Source organism: Phallusia mammillata, chromosome 4 (assembly GCF_965637545.1).
Source record: "Phallusia mammillata chromosome 4, kaPhaMamm4.hap1.1, whole genome shotgun sequence".
NCBI lineage: Eukaryota > Metazoa > Chordata > Ascidiacea > Phlebobranchia > Ascidiidae > Phallusia > Phallusia mammillata.
In genome coordinates this window covers 4,547,195-4,574,018 of record NC_137255.1, presented here as the reverse complement: position 1 = coordinate 4,574,018, position 26,824 = coordinate 4,547,195, and the positions used below count along the sequence as shown (strand labels likewise).

At 33.4% G+C, this 26,824-nt stretch overlaps 4 protein-coding genes across 8 annotated transcripts; all 4 read right to left on the bottom strand.

Moving 5' to 3' along the window:
* Positions 1–104: 104 nt before the first annotated feature.
* On the bottom strand, positions 105–7,800 carry LOC145222326 (kelch-like protein 12). 2 transcript variants are annotated; one of them, XM_080088425.1, is made up of 13 exons: positions 7,737–7,800; positions 5,884–5,996; positions 5,416–5,539; positions 4,802–4,955; positions 4,428–4,642; positions 4,220–4,363; positions 3,808–3,886; positions 3,657–3,742; positions 3,251–3,449; positions 2,535–2,672; positions 1,621–1,779; positions 1,287–1,437; positions 105–1,201 (listed from the first exon to the last, which is right to left on the bottom strand). In XM_080088425.1, the coding sequence occupies exons 2-13, from the start codon at positions 5,949–5,951 to the stop codon at positions 1,078–1,080; spliced, it is 1,641 nt and encodes a 546-aa protein (XP_079944551.1). In that variant the 5' UTR covers positions 5,952–5,996; positions 7,737–7,800; the 3' UTR covers positions 105–1,077. The 2 variants fall into 2 exon arrangements, with proteins under 2 accessions (XP_079944551.1, XP_079944552.1); XM_080088426.1 differs by having other exon boundaries at positions 4,428–4,516.
* LOC145222329 (kelch-like protein 36) lies at positions 7,415–15,952 on the bottom strand. 3 transcript variants are annotated; one of them, XM_080088432.1, is made up of 7 exons: positions 15,855–15,952; positions 13,934–14,012; positions 13,787–13,872; positions 13,411–13,609; positions 10,710–10,847; positions 10,458–10,616; positions 7,415–7,863 (listed from the first exon to the last, which is right to left on the bottom strand). In XM_080088432.1, exons 1-7 carry the CDS (start codon positions 15,888–15,890, stop codon positions 7,796–7,798), a joined length of 765 nt encoding a protein of 254 aa, XP_079944558.1. In that variant the 5' UTR covers positions 15,891–15,952; the 3' UTR covers positions 7,415–7,795. The 3 variants fall into 3 exon arrangements, with proteins under 3 accessions (XP_079944558.1, XP_079944560.1, XP_079944559.1); XM_080088434.1 differs by lacking the exon at positions 15,855–15,952 and adding an exon at positions 14,217–15,438; XM_080088433.1 differs by lacking the exon at positions 15,855–15,952 and adding an exon at positions 14,233–15,438.
* Positions 15,953–16,089: 137 nt separating this feature from the next.
* LOC145222332 (zinc finger and BTB domain-containing protein 8A-like) lies at positions 16,090–19,667 on the bottom strand. Its single transcript, XM_080088436.1, has 4 exons — positions 18,966–19,667; positions 17,003–17,126; positions 16,328–16,481; positions 16,090–16,272 (listed from the first exon to the last, which is right to left on the bottom strand). The coding sequence occupies exons 1-4, from the start codon at positions 19,028–19,030 to the stop codon at positions 16,244–16,246; spliced, it is 372 nt and encodes a 123-aa protein (XP_079944562.1). The 5' UTR covers positions 19,031–19,667; the 3' UTR covers positions 16,090–16,243.
* Positions 19,668–19,732: 65 nt separating this feature from the next.
* On the bottom strand, positions 19,733–25,507 carry LOC145222327 (kelch-like protein 26). Of its 2 annotated transcripts, none has more exons than XM_080088427.1 (12): positions 25,345–25,507; positions 25,049–25,172; positions 24,578–24,731; positions 23,803–24,026; positions 23,432–23,575; positions 22,406–22,484; positions 22,260–22,342; positions 21,999–22,191; positions 21,298–21,435; positions 21,007–21,165; positions 20,628–20,778; positions 19,733–20,267 (listed from the first exon to the last, which is right to left on the bottom strand). In XM_080088427.1, exons 1-12 carry the CDS (start codon positions 25,404–25,406, stop codon positions 20,153–20,155), a joined length of 1,626 nt encoding a protein of 541 aa, XP_079944553.1. In that variant the 5' UTR covers positions 25,407–25,507; the 3' UTR covers positions 19,733–20,152. The 2 variants fall into 2 exon arrangements, with proteins under 2 accessions (XP_079944553.1, XP_079944554.1); XM_080088428.1 differs by having other exon boundaries at positions 20,628–20,724.
* Positions 25,508–26,824: the final 1,317 nt, after the last annotated feature.

The window sequence follows — 26,824 nt, the reverse complement described above, 5'->3', positions numbered from 1 at the left end:
GGTAAGCGCTCAACCAACTAGTTTTCCTGAACACATTGCTTCTCCACTAACTACCTTCTAGTTCTCACATCTAACTTAGGTATTGAGAAAAGTTAAGCGTAAAATAAGAGTTTAGCAATCCCGCAAATTTATTAATTAAAAAATCGTGCTGTAACATACAAACAACAAAATTGTTAGCAGGTAGACATTTGTAGGGAAATACAAAAAAATTCTGTACATTTTGCATATGCCTACACAACAAATAGTTTGGGTTTGAAGTAAGACAACACGAACAATTATAAAACAAATCGAACTAAACTGTTAAAAAATGATTTGATGATGTACCAATCATACGTTTGATAAAACTTCATGTAAAACGCACAGTCATTCTTCTATAAAATTTTGAGATAAATAACCTATATTTCAAACAAACAGCATCACCTGTACAAAAATTTGAAGCATAAAATCGATAAAAAGGAAATACAACTGAAACAATTTGAACAAAACTGCATGAAAACTTGCTGTGCAAACCACTATTGATAACACAGATGGTGGGCAAAACTTTGGAGAAATAATGCAGTGCAAAAATCGCTTTAAAATAACAACGAAAGAAGAAGAAACAAACTAAAAGATAACATCTATGACAGTGAGATAAAGCGATGATAAACCCAAAACAACAACAAAGAAATTATAAAGGGTTAGAAATGATGGATATATTTCTTTTCAATAACAATGTTAAAATTCACATAAAATGAAAATGGTGACACAATACAAAGAAATCGGCATTTAAAAAAAAAATTCTATTTTTGTTTCAAAAAAGTTACGGAAGATCAAACATACATCAAAACAATATGTTTAAAACTACAGGCAAAAAATCAACAGTTTATCACAAGTCACAGATAACAAATTCAACAAGACATTAAATAAAGCAACACAATTTAAAACTGATAATAATGGTGGAACATATGACTAAGTAAGCTTTCCAATCTGTTGCACTAACACCATAAAGCACTATCGAGTATAAAAATGTAAATTAGACTTTTGCTGTTTTTTTATTGTATATCGGTTACGAAATGTTTAATTTGTAATTCAATTCTCCTATACATTTTTAAGGGCAACAACAGTTGCACCATACAGTGGTCTCTCAGTTTCGAAATCAAATGACCAAGAGTTTACAGTTGGATCATAAACTTCAACCGACTTCAAAGTTTCAGCACTGTACCTAAAAACAAATCAAATCCATTTGGATATGCACGTTTTAAAAAACAACAATTTGACAATAACAATTTAGAATTTGTAATACTCACCCTCCAAAAACATAGATCTTATTGTCCAACACACAAGCAGAAGAGAGGAAACGTGCTGTTTTAAGTGGTGCAACATATTCCCACTTGTTTTCACCAGGTTGAAATCGTTCAACTGTTGACAAAACCTTTCCCATATCACTATCCAAACCTCCTGCAACAAGAAATTCATTTTTTACAAACCATAATTCATATTTATTAGAAAGTGTTACAAACTCACTTTCACAGGCAAACACATCCCAAGACAAAATTTACCAGGACAAACTTAAGAAGATTATGTTTTTTCAATTAAAAAATTACAAAACGAGAAATAAAATATCGCAAGGCATGTATTAACCTATTGCATAAATTGCTCCATCCAGTAATGCTGTGGCAATGTAACATCTTTCTTCATTGAGTGGTGCAATCACATTCCATTTTTCAGCCCTTACATCATATCTTTCACATGAAGATAATGACTCCTCGCAGTTGTGACCTCCAATGCAGTAAACAAAACCTGCCAAAACAGGTTTTTAGACGATTTTTGACACAGTTTATCAGGAACCACAATGACCATATATCAGTTGACAGGTTAAAACATTGGCACACTTTAAACTTTTTTTTTTTGCATAACTAATTTGGCAGGGCAATAACTTTAAATTCATACAACCACATTTACACACCACTATATAATTTTAATGTAATGAGCTATGATATGAAACACAGAACAAAATGACACATTATCTGATTATTTACATAGGTAGACAACAATCCTAAATATTAAAACTTATAGATTTTACAAACACAAGGCCTAGCAAACTGTTAGTCTAGGTTTCTGTGTCAATGCAACTAATCCCAACTTATAAACATCTAATATCCATTTCCCTGCTTGAGCTGTAGGTTTCATTTTAACACTTTTAAGAGAAAATAGTTGCAAGTGAAAAGTTATAAGAGCTACCAGGACAATGCATCAATCATTTATTTCAAAATGCATCGCTAAAATTCTTTTTGTCAACAAGAAGACTAATTGTTATGTTGTAATCTAAGAGAACCGGGCTGTGTGCAAAAGACCTGGGCAATTTACATTTTGTTGACAAAATATTCAGGATGCATATTGAAAAAATTTGCTGTGAAGAAATTGGAAACCCGAGAAATAGGAAAAGAGTCTGTGATAAAACTAGATCATGTTGGATTACACAACAAGAAATATTTGTGGTGCCATAGAACAAGTTATAAGTAGGACAAGTAATCAGAACGATGACTATTTGTTACCATTGTTAACTTCTGTTCCATGTCCAAACCTTTCATGCATCATGTTGTTGAATCCAATCCATTTATTGTTGTAAATGTCAAATTTTTCACATGATTTAAGTGCTCCAGCATTATAACCTCCAGTAACAAAGATGTGCTCTACAGTTGAAAAGGAGTTTGAAATGTTTTTCACTTTTTGTTCTCTTATATCATTTACTATGATTACAATAGATTATTTCTATTTTTTTAAATTAGGTTTCTACATAGAAATAAATGAGTCCCCATGGATAAATGAATGCAGATTGGCAACAACATTGTTAGGGAGCGATAACATTCAGATTAAGAAAGACGGAGCAGAAATACATTTGTTATGAGTTATAATCCTATCTCAGTTGCTTGTGTTTCCCTGAGCATAAAACTTAAGCGACATTACTCCAATACTGTGTTTCCTGATAGATTGAACTAATTTGGGGTCACCAACAGCACATGTAAAAAATAATAATAAAAACAGATTTATCGGACCTGTAATGAAACAGGCAGCTTACAGCAGACACATTTTGAGCATAATGAATTCAAGTAACTCCTGGTTTATGAACTTAAGCCAGTATAGCTATGTTTTAAGTTAACTGTTATCAGGACCTGCAAGAGTTCATCTTCAATCAATAAAATTAAATATTTTTGCATTTGCAACCAGCTGTTCAATATAAACAACAATTTTCAAACATGACATTACATACTTTCAAAATATGCCGATCCACAATATCCACGAGCTTTTAAAAGGTCTGGAAATGCTTTCCACTCGGTTTGTTTAATCCATGCCAACATCTCACAATTGTGTTGGGGATTATTGCTGCTTGGCTTATCAGTTCCACCTATCACAAAAATGTCATTCCCAACTTTTATGGAAGTTGCCCAACATCGACCAGTCTTCAGGTTCTAAAAGTCAATTAGGAAAATAAACAAATAAAAGCCTAAACAATACACAAACGTCGCTCATGTAACATTTGTATCAGTACCCTGGTCAAACGATATTGCATATTTTTGAGTTGTGTAAGTACGCTTTTTGTTTTTAAACTAATTTTTAATTTAAGTGCAAAGATATTGGAGTAAAACTGAAACTGTACAAAACAAAAGAAGTCTTACTGGTAAAGATATTGTTTTCTTGTTTTTAACGTTGTAAGCAATACATTCTGTCTCCATTTCCTCACCCCCAATCGACAAAAAGTCATCTACCAAGTAAAAAAAATAAAAAAATAAAATAATACATAAGATATTTGCCATAACTGTTACTTACAGGAAAATAATGGGCAGCTGATTTCAAATAGGGCATCAACAAGCCTGTTGGAACATGCCAAACTTTTGTTTACTAAGTTCTGCCAAATGTAAACAATAGTTACTGTTTCAATGTATATTAAGAACTTTAAATAAGCAGTAACAATAATAAAAAATCCACAATAGAGAAAAAAGGCATATAATAAATTTTACTAAAATCTATTTAAAATGGTTCTCAAGTGATATCAAATCGAAAAGACATTTTATATTACACTTTTTTTATTGTATTACAATAAGTACTTAAAATGTAACTTTACAATCACTAGATTTAAAACTAATAAAATGAAACAAAACGTTAATATCGAAACTAGTATTCCAAAAAGAAAATTTAAGAATGGCTAGTGCACTTAAAAACATTCTAATTAATTACTAACCTCACTGCGCACTTGAGTCAAAAATTCAACACTCAATAAGGTAAGGTCAAGCTTAAAAAACACTTTTTCAAATAATTTTTCTCGTTCAAGAGGTTTATGGTTAACCCACTTAACAATTCCTTCAAAAACAGCTTCTTCACAATTCTACAAAATACATTTTAGGAGCCACAACAACATATAAAAATGCCAGGTATTTCAACAAATTTACGTTTTTTCTTTTTTCCAGTATGGCAAGCATTTCATTGAAATCAAGTTTTGCAAAATCATTATGCTGCACCACAGCTGACATGTGATCCTCTAAACATTGATTTGTTTTGACTTTGACTTCATTAAGATTGTACCGCTGGGCAAAAGCCCCAAGTTTCAGGCAGTTTTCAGCAGATATAACCAAACAGATAAAACTGGCACACCTGGCTTTTAAAACTAAACATTTAAATAGAAAACAAACAATCAAAAGCTTAAAAATCACATCCAAAAGACACTAAATCAGGCGGCCATTTAACAACCATTAAGAAGATCTTTTAGATAATTATCTTAAGATAATTACAAAGAAACAGTTTTAATCATACTGCAAACAGTCACCTTCAATTTCAGTGTATTCTGCATCATCCAACACATCAAGCATGTTTTCCTCAGTAATTTTAATTTTACCAGAATAAATAAATTCTATCAAATTTTCAAGTCGATCAGGTGGGATCCCTTCAATATTAACAATCCCACTGTATTTCTCCATCATCTATAAAAAAGAAAATGTTTGTGATAAACATAAGTTTTGTGAGCAAGATACAGTTAGCCTCATAATAAAGACAGTGTTTAATTTACAACAAAAAAGGTTGATTGGCTTTGGTTTTAGAAATGAATTAGGTGTTAATGATTAAAAAACTGAAATGAGATAGGGAATTAGAAAGATGCAACACTAGTTAACAAGTTCCAGTAATTAGTTGCTTTAGGCATAGCTCTCACATGGTCAAAATGTAAGTGTTAGTTAACCCTTAAGATAATTAAAACTACATCAATTTTTCTGACATTTCTACAAGTTTACATTGCAAAGTTAAGACTCCTAATATTATGAAAATCATGTGCATATTTATATCCTACTGCACGGTACCAATGAGCAGAAAATTTATTTGCAACAAAGAATGCCAAGCATCAATTTAATTTAAAAACATAGATTAGAAACCTTAAACAAAACTTACTTCAATTGTAAACATCTTTCTAAAGTAATTAGAAACAAGCATCAACACACTTTTGTGCACTTTAAATTGCTTGCCCTCCGACTCCAGCACCAAGTCACAAGTGGACTCATTAGCTGTTCGATCACTAAACAAATAATGCTATAATAATATTCCATAGTTACCATTTGGAGCCACTTTAGTCATTTTGATCACAATTATATCAATACTTTTCCTAAAATACTGATATTTTTTTTCACTTTAGCACACCATGACAACTAATGCATATTATTAAATTACACATAAAATGATGAAACAACCCTATTTTACCAATTTCAATTAAAGTGCATAATTAAAATGGATACTGTTTTGGAATTCCAAAATAGTTTTACAGGAAATAAACACATTAAATTATCATCTGGTGACCCAACACACTATAAAAAACATAATAAATTTTAAGGTACTTAATAGTTGAACACACAGGAAACCTACTCATTTAGCAGTTGTCCCAACCAATCTCTGTGTTTTAGCACAACATTTACATCGTTGATATTTTCCATGTTAATACATTTAAGTTTAAACCAACAACTTAATGAAAGGATCACCTAATATAAGTTAAACAAAAAAAGATCAGGTTATAATTATATTAGGTTGTATGTCTAATGGTGCACATTAGGGTTCCTCTAATTCTCAACTTTTTCACTTTTTGAAAGAAAAAAGAAACAAATCAAAAATTCATTTCTAATGAATCTGGAGAGTCTCAAAATTTTTATTTAAGCAGATTTTCTAATGAAAACAAACAAAAACATTTCGATTGTATGCTTTTTCGCTTCTGTAGTTGTGATTTAGTGATTCGGTACCAAACCAGCAAAAAAATGAAGTGACTGTGGGTTTTGTCATAGATATAACTCAACTGAGCGTGACTACTACCTGGAAAAGGTAAAAGTTAAGTTGCAAGTGCATTCTAGGGGTAAGTTGAAATAAAAAATGCATGTAATAACTGGTGTCACATTTACTTTTTGTTTATGATCTGTGACATAATTTCTCGCGAGAAATTTCTATTTATTTCTCAAGAATCGAGACTCTATATTTTTTCAAGATTTTGGTTTACCTAGTTATTTTGCTTACAATTAAGCATTATTTTTTCAAAATAACAAAATTTTGTGTGGTGTTAAAATTAGCTTTTGTGGACAATAGTCTGTGAGTGTACTGGTATGCATCGACAACCAATACTTAAATGGTACTAAATACTTATTAGATACCAAATTTTGATGTTAAGTGTTATTTTCTGTTACTACTCAAAATTAAAATCATAAACGAAAACAATCAACTTCTGCAGCATCTAGTAGTTCAAATCAAAAACAAACATGGCAAAGACTTTAAATTCTACACCTTGTATTTAAATATATGCAGCATTTTTTGGTTACATTTTACCAGGTTCTGTCACTTTAAAACATGTTACCTGCAGTGACTCTTCAACTTATTTTCCCCCATCTAAATACATTACCAGCAAGTGAAACTGTAGTATTTAAAAGCACAGCTAAAAGCAAAAAAAAAATTAAGAAAATCGTAGGTATTTTTCTGGCCAAATATCCCAACTATTTTGTGTAACAGCTTAACCTTTAAACAGCTAACTTGTTTGTATTTCCTGACCTGAAAGTAACTGGCATGGATTTGATTTCAGCTCGCTCACAAAATAAGTCTAAACTTCAGCATTGATTTTAAAATAATACACATTTCAAACTGAAAGCTACTTAAGTTGGTTCCGCTATGACTCCAAGTTCCGCAAACCAATGTTTATCTCAAGGGAAATTCCCACAAGACAAACAAACGTCGAGCCATAGACATCGTAAAACTACCACTTTTTCCACTTAATATATTCATAAGTTTTTAACAAATACACTTTGTGGAATATTTAACAGTTATTTGCCGCAAAACTAAACCTCAGAACAAGTCCTTCAAACCTGGTTTGTGGCATGCAACTGTGATTTGACTTTACTTAAAAATATATGAAAACACAATACTCATACAACGTAATAGTGTAATTAACTGTAAAACAGCATAAAAAGTTTATAAGCATGATCTAAAAATGAAGCTGGTGGGTATAATGTTCTTTGCTGACATAAAGCACAAAAAAAACGAACCTCAATAAATTGATGCAAAATAGACTGGACCATAATACACAATGCTTGCAATAAAAAAACGCTATTCAAGTCTTAATAAACTACAATGTCGACAGAAAAAAGAAAACTACTATATTTTGTACAGTTTACTGTTAATATGTGTAGTTTAAGGTACAGTTTAAAGACTTGTTTTAGCACAAAATCAATATGAATTTAAATTACTCTGCTTTTTGTTTAACCATTGCTTTATATGGCCACAACAGTGGCAGCCGTGACTGGCTTCACAAGTTCAAAGGAAGCTGTCCAAACATCTGTTGTTGGGTCATAAACTTCAACCGATTTTGTGGCACTGTTAAATACAAAATAATAATTACAAATGTTGACTAAAGATATCAATACATTTGCATAAAATAAACTGGTGTTTTTTTACGTTCCAAATGAATGGATACCTACATTTCAAATTTCGTTCGTTACTGTTTATAACGTAGTCTTTTTAAGGGTGCGGCTGCTGCGTCTGACAATATTATGTCCTTTTTTGTAAAAATTTTGACATTGGCGTATTTTCAACCGCGAGGTTTTTGCGGCTGTTTCCCGATTCTGTGGCGCTAGTGTAGTGTTTTCGTATTCCTATGCACCATTTTCATGCACGGTTTCAAAATTAATACAATACAATACAATACATACTGTATAGTCACATTAGCAACAGTTTTAAAACACCCAAAACTTATCATTCATGTCAAAATAAACTTGTCATACTGTGACAATAGTATGACAAATCATCATTAACTATGTTGGTGAGTCTAATTTATGTCAAACTAAAAAAGCCATTGCGGTATAGATGCAACAGATCGTTCTTAACTGTGTTTTACAAATTGGAATACTCTGGCCCGCTGTAACCTCCATTCATGTACACAATATGGAAGTGGCAACCTTGTGCCATTGGAAAATACACATGCACATACTGTATACGGTACAGTGACAGAAACTACTGAATATGATGGCAGCGAGCAAGACCAACAGTATATATACTACCCTCTGACCAATATATGTGATAACTACAATATTTAAATTTGATATAGGTAACTATAACTGTAACAGCCTGTTTCCAGCAAGAATATTGCCTGGTGGCATGTGTGGTCATTCAAAAAGTAAAGACCACATTTCACCCTGTGCATTATAAAGGAAGAGTGATAAAGTCACAAAGGAAAAGTGGCCTACTAACAATGGAAAAATAACACACTGTTTTTGGAAGGTGTTCCCAGTATTCCTACAATCGTAGGCCCCAACTGAGAATTATTATACTAAAGTTTAAGCAGAAACGAGTCCCCAACCTACACTAATCATCAACTGCCAGGCTTATTATAAGTGTTACACCAAATACATGTGTTAATTAACATACACAGGATCTTGAATAAATCTTGAATAGTGCAATAAATTATTATGGCTACAAACCATTTGAAATAAATCAATTGTGTTGCATGTAAACATTGAAAATGACAGTACACAAATTTTAATGTTTTCCTAAATAAATGATGTAGCTTCAAAAGTTTGGCGATATTTTATCAAAACAAATCCTTACTCTCCAACTACAAATATTTTGTTTCCAATCACACATGCAGAACAAGAACTGCGGCCAATTTGACATGATGCCACATACTCCCACGTATTTGAGTTTGGCCAATATCTTTCAACTGTTGACCCGAAACCTACACCTCCTACCAATTTAACAGCATTCAAAAGCAGTTAAATGTTGTCTATGGTTAAAGTTAACAATTAATTAAGAGAAAAAATGTTATAAAATAACCTTCACATCAATTAAATAAATCATATATATTGCTAATAACAAATAAATGGAGTGTTCAAAAATGTGTTTTCAGCAATTTTTGTTGTAACGTAAAGTTTAGACCAGGGGTGACCAAACTTTTTTACCAGAGGGCCAAATTTGCAACTGTCTTGCCACTGGAGGGCCAGATTAAATGAGATTTACGTAAAATTTGTTGTAACTGGTTGCCATCTTTAATAAAATATATATTATTGTAATAGAATAACAATAAATAACACCATCTTGTTTACACTTGTATTTAATAAAATGTTTATACATCAATAAGGAAAATGCAACTGTCCACAATTTTGAACAAGCCTTTTAAAGTCTAGAGTAAAACTCAATGTCGAAAATAACGCTGCAAGGGCATTTATTCTAAAACTAACAACGCTGCCACAAAGCTACTGCTAGTAGCAGCCAGCGCTGTTGCACTGCTTGTTCACAGTGGTAAATATGGTGCTTGGAAAAAAACCAGGCAAGGTGTTTGGCGGGCCGGATGAAACAGGACTGGGGGCCGGATGCGGCCCGCGGGCCATAGTTTGGCCACCACTGGTTTAGACGCTCACATATGGCCATTGCCTATTTTACATTTTTTCAAATAATGTATGTTTACAGGAAATGTATGTTTCTACAATCAGCCTATTTTTACATTTTTTATGTCAAAAGGCAAAAATATAAGGGTTTTCACTATTACAATACTTTAAAATTATCATTTAACCAGACAGGCATGTGTAACCTAATATAATGTCAAGTAATGTGATTGATATACCAATCATATAATTTAAACATTTAAAATATGCTGTGTTTTTTGTTATAGTACCAGATTTGTGTTATAGTACCCGATTGGCAACTGATGGGACTGATCAACCAAACACATCAAATCCCTCACACTAGTCACATTACTTCAATTTCACACTTGGTTTAAAGACTAGAATGGAAAAGTTAAATAACCCTTATCTTTTAACTATGTTAACTGACAAAAATCAAACAGAGTATAACCAAATTGTGTCCTCTTCAGGACAGGACAGTTACATCTATAAAAACTGACACAAATTGTTGCCAAAGAAAAATATAAGATTCTTCACAAAAAACTACAAGAATGAAAGAAATTAAACACTTGCCAATTGCATATATGGTGTTATCAAGTACAACACCAGCAACATAGTTTCTTTTCTTATGAAGGGGTGCAATTTCATTCCACTTTTCAGTATTCATGTCATAACGTTCACATGAAGCCAAACAAGTGTTGCCATCATGTCCTCCAATGCAGTAAACTGAACCTATATTTTCACATTCTCAAGTTTTTAAATGAACAGAAATCTGAAAAACTACCAAACCTATGTTTGTATTAATAACTTTTAACAAATATATACCATCACAAACAACAGTTGCATGACCATATCTTTTCTGCAACATAGGATTTATTGCCATCCACTTGTTTCCCAAAAGATCAAATTTTTCACAACTTGACAGTGCTCCATTTTGGAAACCTCCCGTGACATAGATGCAATCTGCATGCATCAAAGGGTAACAATTAACGTATGCCATTAAAAAACAAATATTGGCTGTCATTGTTGTATTTAATAAGACATAAAGGGTCGAACATTGCCATCAACATAGTTACTACATAATAAAATTACAAGTTATTGAACAAACTGTCAAAATCGTTATTTTAGAAATTTTAGAAAACTAGCAGGGTACCTTGTTTACATAATTGTAAATAAGCCACCCTGCAGTAAAAATATCTGCTTTGACCAGCTTCTAATAGTAAGTCTGAAAGAGACAAACTGATGATGTGCATGCTAACACACAATGTGAGCTGCAGTTTTTGTTCACAGTGTGTGTACACAACAATACACGTTAAACAAAGAAATAAAAACCAACAATAAAAAATGTTATCTGCAGTGGCATTTTAACAAGGGCTTTTCTGACTCCCACTTTTTTTATGGGTCCCCCTCCCTGAAAGGGACACACATTGTTTTTGTCAATGTTTTTTTTTCTTTTCTGTCATATGTTGGTTTGTAATGCTCGTTTGGTCAAGAAAGAATGCTTCAAATTTAGGACAGACATTAGTTATTAATCCGAATTTGATCCTCCTGAAGTTTGAACCTGAATGGCCCAGCTTTTCACCCATAGGCCACATAAAGGTCTTTTTTATTAAATGGCTGTACTGACTAAAGTACATAGTTCAGGAGTTTTATGCTTTCTTGGTTGGTGCAATGTAAGGTGTTCTAAAGATTTTTTTAACTTTTTATTGGATTTACCCTTTGAACCCCGAAATAATTGGTTTTAGTTTTAGGCCAGAAATACAAGCCCTAATGTGCCCTAAAAAATTTGCTTGCAGTAGGTTACTTGTTTAGTATTAAAAAGTTTCCTTATTCAGCCAAATTAAAACCTTTGCAGCCCATACTATGTGTACAGTGTCAGGCAGATAGAAGTCCTAAGGGAGTAGTTCACTGGTTTATGATTAAGGCATTTTAGAGCAGAGAGGAAGTGGTCAGCTTTACTTCGGACAGATGTTTTACAAGACAGTAGTGTGGTGATCATCACACACATTTTCAGTTTGAGCGACGATAAAAAAATTAACTTGACTTTTTCAAAAGCTGTTATAAATGGTCTTTAAATCAAAGTTGTCAGCTTGGCCGTGGCATGACCACTGGTCACTGAAGGCCAACTTATAGATGTTACAAACACAGTTAAGAACGATTTTTCTTCACAATGTTTTGAAAAATCAATTCAAGATTCAATACTTAAGTGATGTATAAACTAAGCAAAGCGGTATTGTTGAACACTAAGGACTACAGGTCAATGGTACTCGTTTTGCAAAACAAAGTTAAGTGAAAAACAATTTGTTCTGTATACCTTTAATAAATAACCGCAACATTTGTTTACCACGGTGGTTCCCAACCTGGGATTTGCAGGCCCCCAACGGGTATGGTTTTAGGGGGTCCATGGAGGCAAACATTTGTAGTAGCATTAACAACAGTACATTATTTGTAAGTTCCCAAGCCGTTTTTATAATCCTGCATCTGAGTGCAAGTTTATCAAACCCTTGGATTAGGAAAACTTGTATTTATTACCTCCATTGTGACACCACAACACACATTAACAATAGAACTTATTGTGCTTTGTTTTAAGTATTGTACACCAGAAAATTTATCTCTTCGTTGCATTGACTGGTACAGTACAGAACTTTATTGAGATTGAGGGACTGTGAAACAAAGCAAAAGTATAATAACGTATATATAATGCAGGAAACAAAAAACATAACAAGACTAAATTACATTGGGGGTCCACAGACCTATAAAATTTATTAAACGGGTCCGTGACTGCAAAAAGGTTGGGAACCACTGGCTTACCGCAAGTCCGCACAAACACGTATGAGGGGACCCATTCACTTTTGTTTGCAAAAACAATCATATGTGTACATCAAATCATGTGTATAGTAGATAGGTTAACAGAGATATAGTACATATAAAATGGAAGTATATCATAAAGCCACCTTTCTAGTTACTATATTAAATGGTTCTGAATGGCTCATTGACTGGTAAAGGTTGGCAACCCCTGGTTTAGCAATCAATTTTTTAGGTGGTTGTGTGCAATAGCCAAAGTCATTAGGGGATACCTCACAATGAAATATTCTGTCCACTGTCGAATCTTCATGCAACCCATTTATTGTTTAAAATTTTTATCATTTTAGGGTTTAGTGAGGTAAATGATGAGACTATAGGGTAAAAACAACAACAAAACTACATTTGATTATGTCACATTGGACAAAGTGTCCAAATTTTATCCAATTTTTTTAAAAAAAAGCAAACCACAAAGGCAATGAAGTATTATGAAGCAACTTTTTAAAAACTTGACTTCTCCAGACATAAAGAGCAACGACCTTCAAAGCTTTTGATGATATCGATCTATACCACTAAAAGTCAAATAAAAAACATGTTATATGTGTGTATAAAATCTCATCTTTCATAGCAAAATGACTGGATAGGCTGCAGAAAAAAACGCATAGGCAAAAACGCACAACATAAAGGATTTGTTGGAACACTGCAATATATTTCAATAACATACTTCCAATAAATCCACATGCACAAGCACCACGAGCTTCTGTCATATCTGGCATATCAACCCATTTTACTTGCTCATTAAAGTTCAACATTTCACAGCTTTTGTGAGGATTTCGTCCCTTCATGTTTTCAGCCCCTCCAAAGACAAAAACTTTGGAACCAAATTTAGTTGATGTGGGTCTACATCGATGATAGCTCAGTTTCTAAATTATACCCAAATTTAATCTTTATGACTTTAACTGAAATTAATATACAAACCAAACAACATGTCATACATTTACCATTAAACAACTGTTTTTATTTGACAATACATAACATTGGCAAATAAAGATCGAGTGGAAGCTTAGGTGTGACAATCCCAACACTAAACTGACACTTACTGGTAAATGAGATGGTTGTTTGGTCAAGACATCATATGTAACACACTCAGTCTCTGAATTTTTACCATCAATCAAAACAATCTTACCTGCAAGTAATTGATTGTAAAAAAACAAAAACAATTTGCACCAATGCCATCTTAATCTTACATTTCATGGATTCAGACTTTACTTCAAGCAAAATATCCACAAGCTTGTTGGCACACACCAGATTGTTTTTGACCCGATTCTAAATTAAATACTTAAAATAACAACAAAGTTTGTTATGACAATAGTAAGTTTACGCCTTTGTGCGTAATGCATCTGTTGTGTTGAAATTTGATTTATATTTTAACATGGGCATGCAATTCATGGTATAGTTATTTTATGAGAGAAAGCTGGTGTTACATTGCTTTTAAACTTTTACATTGTATATATATATACATATGTTTACTTGTAAGGAAATTCACCATGACATTTTAGTATCTGTCCCATCCATTTACAGCAGGGTTGCCAGGTTAAAATTTTGCAAATCGACCAGACCGTAGGCCAGAACGCTTAAAATTCGCCCAAACTTTCAATTTATGCTAAATTTCTAAAACTGCTCGTTTAGCGCCCTCAAGTGGCGGAAAATGTGTATTATTATTTTTGAAAAACGAGGCTCAAGTAAACATTTATTCAGAAAACATGGCATGCGCGACACCAAGACTATACGAAAAAAATAATACAAGTATCAATTGTCAAAATCAGTCAGCAGATTGTTAAACAAGTTTTGTGCTTCCTAATCCTAATGTACTACCTTTGCCATGCGCTGCAACAATTTCACCCAAGTGGTCAACTGAACGTATGGCACAGTAGCAGGCTATACCAACAGCTAAGTGTAACTCAGCTTCTTTAACTTTTGTGCTGACGTCAATACATTTGAATTTCAGCGGTCCACTTAAGGCAGCTGCTCCTATAAGACTTGAATGCTTCTTGGACTTTTCATGGTCAGCCAGTCTACTATGCTTTGGAGTAATTTTTACCTTGCATAGTTTGCAGTACGCATCTTCTCCGGTAATTGTAGCTCTTCTCACCCATTTGAACTGCTTCTCCCATTCAGTCTGATACTTTCGGTTGGAATCATACTTAGATTTCCACTGCTTACTCATTTTGGACAGTTTGTTTGCAAGGCAATTTGAAAAATTACTCAAAAATGTAATACAGGTAGTCCGGACAAGGGACAAGTTATATAGCATTTTAAATTTGCCGGGGGGGTAGAGGGTTGTTGATAAGTTATCCAGACAATGATAATGGCGCTAACCGAATGGAAACCATGAAGTCGGAGTAAGTATTACAGTTCAGACAATGATACTAGACACAAAACCGGATAAAGTCGGTGTTATTCAGCAGCGATGGGATTCAGAGCGTCATGTTGCGCTGCAATATCGTTCGAGACACGGCGCTTATCGCGATAGCGAAGAGAACAAAAAGGTCGGGACCGAAAAGCGTCAAATCCTGCTGAGAAGCGTGCTCGCATGATAAAAGTGTGAGAACGCCCAAACTTTCGGCCAGACGGCCAGACCGAATTTTGTTCGCCCAAGGGCTCTGAATCAAGGCCAGAATGAGCGATTCTGGCCGAAAATAGGCCAACCTGGCAACCCTGATTTACAGTTTTACACAATTAACTATTAGTGATAAGACTTTTAGCCCATTAACACACACACACACACACGCACGCACGCACGCAATTTTGACCACTAGCCGTGTTTTGCTCAGCAACTGTTTTGAGCAGTAATGCTTCCGGCTGCCATTTGCAAACACATATATCAAGCAATCCACAAACACAAGTTACAGGTCTGGTTGCTTTTATAACACTATAAGACCACATAAACATTTCATTTGTGGTGTCCAGCATCATACAAAAACATTTTACACTATAGGGGCTAGCAGGGTAAATACTAGAGTTGCAAAACAAACGAAGCAGAGGGCACATCTACACAACTACATCTACCATTTGAAAAAGGTTTATCCAAATCTATCAAAGATTTGATGCCAAAAGGGCATGGGAAGGGGGCTCATAAGAATGACATATTAGGCAAAAAATCTATACTTCTGTGTGAAGTTTGGCAAGAAATGCAGAAGTCATTGAAGTAAGATCCAGTTGACAAAAAAAGTGGACAAACAAATCCTCACGCTGAAGAGGGTTATGGTTCACCCAGTCCAGAATCCCAGTAAAGACAGCTTCCTCGTGAACCTAAACAAACTTCATATTGTAAATAAAATCGCAGCAACATTAAAAGAAAGACAAACACAGTACTTGGCTTCTTTGTTTAAGAACAGTTGACAGATTGTCAACATCAAGTTGTAAAAAATCTTCCTGTTTTACAATTGCTTCCAAGTGTTCTTTTATGACTTGGTTTGTTTTATCCTGCACCTCTTCTAGGTTGTATCGCTGTGCATATGCTCGAATTTTAAGGCAATTGTCAGCTGATACAACATTCAGAAAGTATTTTCTTTTGACTTGAGAGCTAAACATAAAAACACCATAAATCACTTTGAATTTTTGAGAAATGAGTTAAGGACCTTCCATTTGGGTGTATTCTGCATCATCTAAAATTTCTGTTACATTTTCTTCAGTGATTGAAATTCTTCCAGAATAAATAAACTCAATGATGTTGGAAAGTCGTTGGTGTGGAATCTGTTTCACTTCAACCACACCCTCATATTTTTCTTTCATCTAAAACAGTGTTCATTGCAAAAAATACATATATATATAATGAGTAACATATAATGATAAACTTGATGTATATATATATTTATATATAATCTGAAAGTAAGGATGTTGATGTCGACAAAGTTTAACGGGTTTAAAAAGTAATGTTAAATGACATCTGACTTGAACAAAATATATACTTCCCACTTCAAATCAGTCAACAAAAAAAGTTCCAAACTAAAACATATATTTTTTTCCTATTACTATATTGGTTGCTCACTTTTTGACTGAAAAATAACTGTTTCTCACCCTAAAATAAAGTAATGTTTCTTTAAAAAAGTGGGGTTAGTCTGTGAGAAAGGCTGGATTGTAAAAACATGCCGGGATGAAAAACAGTCATAAGCATGTAGAGGGCTGCCTTCTTTCAATGAGCATTTAAAACTGAGTCAGTTTAACGTGTTTAAGCAAAATGGTACATCAGCTGTCTCAAATAATGTCCAAAATTGTATAACAAGCCTATAGTTTTGACAATATTTAACTCTTACCTCGATTGTGAACATCTTCTTAAAAAACTTGGAAACAAGCATTACAACATTTTTATGAACAAGAAATTCCTTTCCTTCAGATGTAAGTATCAAGTCACAAGTGCAATCTTCCCCACTGCGATCTCTGCAACAAAAAACATAAGAACACTACACTTTCTGTTACTTTTTAAAGCTATTTCCTCTTTTCAGACCTCGACATGCTTATTACTGTATGTCAGGAGTCTCAAACCCCAGGCCTGCGGGCTGCATGCGGCCCTACAAGGGTTTTTATGCGGTTCGCAAACCAACTTTTAAAATTTAAGTGTTTAACGCAGGTTAAAAACCCTGTCAGAACACTAACTACAAGAAACAATCATTCGAAATCAGTGATGGCTAGCAATAAATGCAACGTTATAATATTATGATCGCAATGGTCTGTCCAGTTAAGAATCAGCGATTCCCATTGTTGCATCATATTTTTTAATTATTTTATCATCTCATGCCATTGTTTTCACGTATAGTTAGTAAAGTGCAGTTGGTTCATTCACTTTGCTATACTGTATATATGTTTCCTGTTTATTGCATAAAAATGTTTTTAAGCACATAATATTTTTGTTGTTATTACTTGAACAAAAGTTCTAATAGTGCAGCCCTCAACAAACTGTTAAAAAAAGTGTTGGCCCTGAAGGAAGTGTAAGTTTGAGACCCCTGCTCTTCAGATAGTATAAACTGTTTATTGCGAATGTGCAGCTTAGAAACGGTTATTTAACATGTGGTTAAAATACAAAATATCACAAGCTGCAACTTTTACGAATTACTTTTTCTGCTATACCGGTTCTTGTTATCCTATAGTAAGTCAAAGTATAAAATATTGTAATGGACTTGGCAAGTTTGATCTCCTGACAAATTCAGGTCACATAAAACTCAATGATTTAATTATCTTAGCTGACAGATATGAACCCTGACAAGACATAGAGAATAAAGTCAAGTGGCTTAACATTGCTTGTAGATGCATTATAATGGCACAAACCAAAAGTTACACTTTGACAGAACAATATAAACCTCATTTTTTTCTTATTCATTGATTTGCAGAAATATATGGAGACTAGAGATTAGTTTATTATCGGGCGGATCATAGAAACAGCATATTTGTAACTGTTATTTTTGCCTGACACAACTTTGTCTCGCCTTAAGCATTGCCCAGTTACTAATAACATGGCTTTTAGTATTTCTGTTTTTACATGGTAACACTCATTTTATACATATAGCGAAGCACAGCCTTTCAACTACAATTTTTTGTTACGTTGTTGTACAATCACCTAACACTCAAATTTTAAACAACGTTAAAATTTTTGCCATAAAAAAGGCACAAATTTCTGTAACTTTTTGATTGCATGGAATTAATGCCTATCTTCAAAAAACTTTTTCACCAATACGAAACATAATAAATTAACTAAATGCTGTATCTATGAAATACAATCCATGCTGTAAAATAAAAAGTTTAGTAAAGCTTCTGCACTGTGAAAGTGATTTTGGTTTGTTATAATTTAGTTCACTCACATCAGCAACACAATGTTGAAAACATCCATAGAAATGAGGATGTTAGGTTAGGCCTGAATGGGCCAAAATTCTTTGACCCATGACCGAATATTCGGTCCGAACCATTTTAGGCAGATTCAGTGCACCACTACATTTTACGGTAATGCTAACAAAAACATCAGCTTTAATATTGGTTATCGGCCTACTATTAAATCGGTATCAGCCTTAAACAATCTATATCAGTCTATCTCTAATGCAGAATGGTCAAAAAATAACATTGCCCCACTGTTAACTGTTTACTAACAAGGGCTAATAAACTCATGGGTATGCACAGTAAAGTGCAACATATATATCTCTAATATTAGGAATATTTATAAACTTGCAAGTTTCTCTATTCACTAAACAAAGTTTAAAGGAGTAGTGTGTATATTTTTTTTGCACTTACTCTGCAAATAAATGTCCCAGCCAAGCTTGGTGTTCCACAACATCAGCAGAATTACTTGCTGCCATATTGTCCAAATAAACAGTGACACAATTTCCACATTAACAGATTACAGTAACAAACACATCAACTTTTTTTTACTTTAAATTAGTCTTAAAGCTATTATTCAAGTCCGTGTCTTGTGTACCTAGTCTTGATACCTTATTACAAAATCCCAATCACCGAATATTTTTTACTTTGTTAAACAATCGCCTTACAAGCAAACTTAATAGATTTTTTAGGTGTGATATACTTTAATTTTGTAATTAATGGAAGTAAGTTGAACGAAAATATTTGTACTTCCTCTTTTGAATAGCCTTTCTCCTTCTTGGGGTAATTCCCGTACGCAACACAACAATCTTGCGATAGATATCGTATACATATTTTTACTTTTTTTTAGGTATAAAAGTTTATTACTCCAGAGAAAGGTCTTTACCAAAGATAAAATCGTTCTGTGTTGTTGTTGCATTAAAAAACATTTCAAAAAACGGAACAATCGCCGACATTTAATGACTTTGTGACGTCTGCATCAGTTTTGTACGTATGCAGCTCCATGCTCTTGCAATTTAAAAGTGTGCACAAATATTATATCAATTTGAGCTTTGTACGTCTTACCACACGTTTTTTTTTATGGAAATCACAACCTCAAGCCAAGCTATTTTAAGCTGCATGTGATACACTGTCTAATACAAAATAAAGCCTGAATATAAGGGATGTTGATAAGCAACATGTTCAGTTGTGTTGATGAAGATTTAATTAAACATTACCAAAAGGCACAATCTACCACACTACATTACCATATAAGCGAGATGTAAGTGCTCAATGGTAATATGACAGTACAGTGACAAAGCAAAGAATGTCCATAGAACAAGTGTGCATAATTAAAAAAAAATCATTCTATATAATACAAATTTTGCTAGTGTTTCACAGACCAAGAAAATTATTAAAATTGCTATGTGTGTTTAAAAAATATGTAAGTATTGTAAGTAAAATTATACTGTTCAATTTTGTCAGTTAAAAATTACTAAAAAGGACATAACCTGACAACTTCTGGTGGACAGCCAAAAGTACACCAATCACATGATATAACCATGTGTAAAATTGTAAAAAAGTAACTAAGAACATTGGCTTGATAAAATGTTATCTGTTATTTAAACAACAACAACTGTGGTAGAACTGGTTGCTTTCTTCATTTCAAAACAAATTGTCCATGAGTCTGAATCTGGGTCATATTGTTGAACAGTTTTCAAACTTGCCACACCAGAACTACAGAAACACAAAAGTATTTTTTATTTCGGTTCCCAACAAACCTATAGATTTACAATTTACAGGTGCTCAAAACAACAACTACACTTAAAGAAATATGGATTTGCTGCAAATAAACACTCCTCAAAAAAACTCTGGACTACTTTAAGTTAAACGGCTTTCAATGTATGATCCATATAATTTTTTTATTTTAATAAGCTTATAATGAAGTTTCAGATTTGAACATAAAGAAAATGTTTTGTAAACAAAACCACCACCGGATAAGCATTATTACAGGCTAAATTAAAAGTGACTTATAGACAAGCATATCAACAGGCTGTATTTAACATAATAATGAAGAGTATTTGTTAAACATCTGACCTTCCCCCAATAACATAGAGCCTTGTTCCCAATACACAGGCTGATGCTCGTGAACAAGACAGTAAAAGAGGTGCAACATATTCCCATGTGTTCCTTTCTGGAAAATACCGTTCAACTGTTGACAAAGTTTGCTTATTATGCCCAATTCCACCTAAAAAATGAAAAAAACACAAAAAGGAACTACAGCATTCAGCATTTTAAACTTAAATTGCTTCTACCATGATTATGTTATTTGCAGATGTCGGCCTATAAAAAGTTACAAAACACAAGCATGCAGAAAACCTGTTAATCTCTTCATCAAAAAATTCTTACATTTAGGGAGATAAAAACTGACTAATCATTGGTAAATTCAGAAATTAAAAAAAAAAAACTATGCTACCTATTGCAAAGATTGTTCCATCCAATACAACACTTGCCATACTTCTTCTTGGTTCATTAAGTGGTGCAATCTCTTTCCATTTTTTGCTTTCAACATCATAACACTCACATGAAGAAATATGCTCTGTGCCCTTTTTGCCTCCAATGCAATAAAGTAAACCTAAAAATAAAGCACCAAGCATAATCTGTTGTAAAAAAGTGTGTCTGTTAAACAGCAATAACCAAGAAAGTTAATTTTGTCAAATGTAATCAATGTTATTTTAAGGGCACATTTTTACAATTTTTTGACTACCATTGCAAACAACACATCCATGAGAACATCTTTTTTGCAGCATATTTTCTGTTCTTGTCCATACATTAGCTTGAATATCAAACTTTTCACAACTTGACAAATGGTATGTGTTCATTCCCCCTGTAACATAGATTTGACCTGCAATAAATAAATAAATAAATAAATATTAATGACTTAGACATTGAGGTTGCTCTATGATCATTGAAACAGTGTACAGTATAGGGGTATCTAAACATTTTGGTTCGGTAAATGAAAATGCCGTTCACAGTTTTTCACTGGACAAAAGTGTACAAGAACAGAATTATAGAGAAAGCAAGTTTTGAAAAAAAACACTTGTAGTTTGGTATTTTACCCACAAGCACAGTAAGCTTTTCTTTATACAATCCAATTTAAAATCTGTTGATGCTACTGTTAAACTGCATAGCTAGTCTTATCTTACGAGCAATGAAGGCAAATTGGTTGCGCACGTTTAACACTTGTATTCTTGTCTGTGACGTAACAAACTGGCTTTGGATCAAACCCGGGTGTTGTAATCCCATAAAACTAGGTAATATCAATTATACGAATCGCGACAGGAAAACTCTCGAAGGAATAGATTTATATTTGAATGTTACAAAGTTATTAATACGATTTGACAAACCCAAAAATGGATGATAGTTTGGTGACCCCTGCTTTAGACAAAAGAAAATAAAACAACAAACCTGCAATCAATCCTGATCCACACAAATGGCGAGCTTGTATCATATCAGGTAAAACAATCCATTTGTCTGGTTGGTCCAAATCAAGCATTTCACAACTTTTAAGGAGAGTTTTACCAGCAGCGATCCCCCCAATTACAAAAACCCTTTTTCCAACCTTTGCTGATGTTGCTTTCATCCTTCCAATATTTAGGTCCTGTTAAAATGAAAGGTCAAATATATATCTTAACAAATGTATGTTTATTAATTGTATTTATAACTTACTGGAAATTGTGTGGTTTCCTTGCTCATTATGTTGTACACAACAGCTTCATGCTCTGTCGTTCCTCCAATCAGAAGAAAAGTACCTATAAAGCAAATGGTGAATTTGGGCACTACAATACACAGCAAGTTGCAAAGCAGTCACCTACTTGTTGACATTCGCTGAATAAACATTAAAGAACCCTGAACAAGAAAGTTGGCACAGAGCAGGTTGTTTTTCACCAAATTCTAAAAATATTGTACCGTAATTTTCCATGTATAATGCGCAAAATTTACTTAATTTATTGTCCTAAAATCTAGGGTGCGCATTATGCATGGGTACAACAAATTTTGAAGAAAATCTGCCTCGAAATAAAACTTTAAATCACACCTTTCTTCTTGTTTGTTGTCAATCAATTCATAATTGACGACACATCGTTTGATGCGATGGTGCAATCCTTGATGGTGTGTTATTGTCAAATACTGCACACTGCCCATTTAGCGACAACGTAAATGGGGTGATATCATTGCCGATATGCAACGGATCGAACGAAAATTTTGTATATAAGTTTGAATTTAATTATTCTGATTTTTAGGTATTTTAATCTGATACATATTAAACTTCATTTGTGTTTTAAAAATAAAAATGTTCTCTGCAAGTATTAAGATCGGTTCCGCTTGAACGCGACCAGTAAGATCTCGTTTGCTGTCACGATGTACCCTACACAATTCCTAAACATTTTTCGCTGTCGAGTTTGCGAGCACATGCGCAGTGATACTGACCGGCAGAATAACATCCGGTTGTTTCAAAAGATGATCTTTTTTCTGAAATAATTTTTTGTTTACGGATTTAAGAGTAAAAATTTGGGTGCGTATTATACATGGGTACAGGCTTTTTTCCAGCATCGACATGCCATTTTTAGGGTGCGTATTATACACGGGGGCGCACTATACTTGGAAAATTACGGTAATATTGTGTCTTTTTATGAATGATTATTTGTATAGGAGTAAAAGCAGTAAAAAGTATGTTTGTTGTAGATATGGAAAGAAATCAAACATGTGATATATATACTGGTTTGCACAGCAGTACTGTACGCAGCAACAACTAATGTAAATTGTAACACAACGTGCCAATGTAAAAATTTTTGTGTCAAAATTAACTACAAATTCAACATATTTTAAACAATTGATAAAACCTCCTGAGAAGCCATTTCCAAGAAACTCATGTTTGTGGATGAAAGATCAACTTCTGAAAATAGTTTCACAAACAGTTCCTTGCGTTGCAGAGGACAATGATTAACCCAACCAACAATCCCATTGAAACAAGCCACTTCAGATCTCTACATTGACAAACACATTTAAAACAAGAATGGTGTCTTAACACACTGGCATTTCACACATTCTATGGCCCAATGATAAATTTTGTAATACTTTTGCAAAATATGTATTTTCACATGTTTTGACATCAATGTCACTTAAGTGCTATATATATTCCAAAATCTAGGAAAGAAAAAAAATAAACCAGTTGTCCAAAATTAATATAAATGCAACCGAATTTGATACATACAGCACAGCCTTTGTTTCTCTGATTGATAACATCAGACATATCATCGAAATCAAGTTGCATGAAATCTTCAAGCTGGATAACTTTTGCAAAATTTGACAAAATTGCCTCATTGGTTTTGGTTAGAACTTCCCCAAGTTCATATTGCTGAGCGTATCTTCGAAATTTTAAAACATTTTCAGCAGAAACCACTTCACAGAGGTACTTGATGCATTGTGATTTTAAAACTGCAAAATCAATAAAAAATGTAAGATATACATGTAGGATTAAACGTTTTCATTGGCTCTGCACACTATCAATTATAATAGATTACACACTTCGACCATTTGTGTTTAAGTTTGTGACTATTGCTAGTTATTTTCACAGCAACAGATGGAAACCAATAGTTTGTTTTAAAGATTTGAAAGCATCTGGCAGGGTTTCTTTCATTGGTTTCTTTTCCTGTTGAGCTCCACCCTCTTCCAATAAAAGAGGTGGTTAGATTCTAGCCCCCCAACCCCCCCAACTGGTCCCATAAATGCCCCCGCACCTCAGTTATGTTTACCCACAATGTAACTTCTTGTGGTCACCAGTCACATAATAATAAAGTGTAGCTGGGGTGAGCTTAACCATTATCCACCAATTGTACCCTTCACTTTTTTGCGCTTCCCAACATTTTAAAGTTGTGCAGCTATTTCCGCGTAGGTGATTGTTTTAGTGCTATTGTGTGCTCTGTTCACCAAGCAAAATAAACTATAGAAGTTCTATCTGTTATCAATGCTATAGAAAGTATATATACCTTGCAATTCCAAATATTCTGCATCATTCAAAATGTCTGACACATTCTCCTCAGTAACATCGATTATACCACCATAGACAAATTCAATAATATTTTTTAGTCTTTGGTGTGGAATCTGCTTAATTTCCACTCTGTCAGAATATTTTTCTTTCATCTACATTAAAAAAAACTGATCATACAAAGCCAATTGTTTTACTAGTGCATATTTGTGTACACAAGCAATAGACGTGAAACCACATTTACTTATAAATGCACAGTAATAGCAGATAACAAGTTGGCTTGGTGTAGATCAGCATTAATCCAAATTAGAAAATTTTTACCGAGCCATGAGTAAGCACTGTGCACAAAAAAACATCGTCTAGCCATTTTGACCCCCAAAGCATCTAATTTTATTATATGAAGGTCTGTTAACATTTTTACTCAATCCAACCTGCTTATGTCAATTATTAGGATTAAGTAATAAACTTATACCTCAATGGTAAACATCTTTTCAAAATATTTTGAAACTACCATCAACACAGCTTTGTGAACTTGAAACTCATGTTCCTCAGATACAAGTGTCAGGTCACATGTGGTCCTTTCTCCAGTGCGATTACTACAGGACATAATATACCTTTTTATTAGCCTAGTATCAAAAAAAGATTTGCATTTCTGGGTTCTTACAGACTATTTCCTGTATGATCGAGCCATTTTGATGGTGAAGGGAAATATTTGGTGTTTGATTCTTGACAAAACTGTCCGAAACATTTAAAACTTCTTATACTCACTTATTTATCTGTTGTGCAAGCCAGGCTTGGTGCCTTAAAACATCAACATCAGTGATTTCCATCCTACTTACCAAAAACAGCCACGTTTAAAAGTTAATTTATCTTTTAGCTATTAGGTGGTAAATGCTTTGTAAAAATAAAGGTTATCTCATCACAAGGAATAATACAAAAGTAAAAAGTAAAATTTAAATTAATGGAATCAAGATATTTTAATTTTACAACATTGAAAACACATTTGTATAAAAATAGTTGCATAACTAGTAACACAGATATAATTATAGGGGTGTAGTGTACACAGTTTTTTAACCTGAAAACACCTTTTGTGTAACAAGCAGCAGAATGACTTTTAAACTTTTTAAGCTTTCACAACAGCAACCAACTAAATTTTCTTTGGCAGTACACTTTGTAGGCGAAAGACACAAAAGTTATTTAAAGAAATTCATTGACAATTTTATATTTTTGGCTAAAAAGCACAACCGCATTTAGTCAGCAACCCTTTGACATAAAAACAAGAGTTGCGCTTAAATATTACAAGGCACAATTGGAAACCTTTTGTGGTTCACTATTATGCCACGAAACAAAGTTTAAGAATCACTAAAGCAAATAGATTGCTCAATAGCAAACATGGGTGTCACCCTGCAGTAATGAGACGGTACACATTACAGTAGCACTATACAAATACAAGCAATGAGAGGGTAAACAATAAAGCTCAACTGTGCAAGCAATAGGAAGGTAAACAATAAAGTCGCACTATTTAAACATCTTTCAAAATACTTCAAAACCACCATCAACACAGCTTTTTAGCAAGTGTCAGATCACAGGGGGTCTGATCTCAAGTGCGATTTCTGCAGTACAAGATATACAATTAAAAGATAAAGGTATTACAGCAGTTCAAGATATACAAAAAAAAGATAAAGGTATTACAATATCATCTATGTTAATACAAACATATTTTGTCATACTGATGTACATTTGTAGCATAATTTTTTATTGAGTTTCTCTATATGTAGGACGCTTAACAACAAAATTGCTTATGCAGGCAGCAACACGAGGCCAAAATAACAATTCTTTGCCAGATATATTAAAGTTCAAAGTCAGTACTAAAACACTAAAAACTTATGCCACAAATCCTAAAATAGTATAATAAACATTGATTTTATGGCATGGGTACAACACATCATCTTTAACTGTGCTTAGAATACATAGATATTGACCTGCAATTACCTACTGTCATGCCATAGTCAAGTGGCAAGTAACCTCCTAATGCAGCAAAAATTCTCAGAAAAACAAACAAATTATTTTGCAACAAAATCATTCAGCCTCACATACACAAATAATCGTTGACAAGTTTATTTCAAATAAAAGGATTAAAATATGTACTGTCAAGCCTAAACTGAAAGGATAACTATTGTCAACATTAAACTGCCTGACAATGAAATACTGAAGTAGTTATATATATATACATATATATATATGAAAC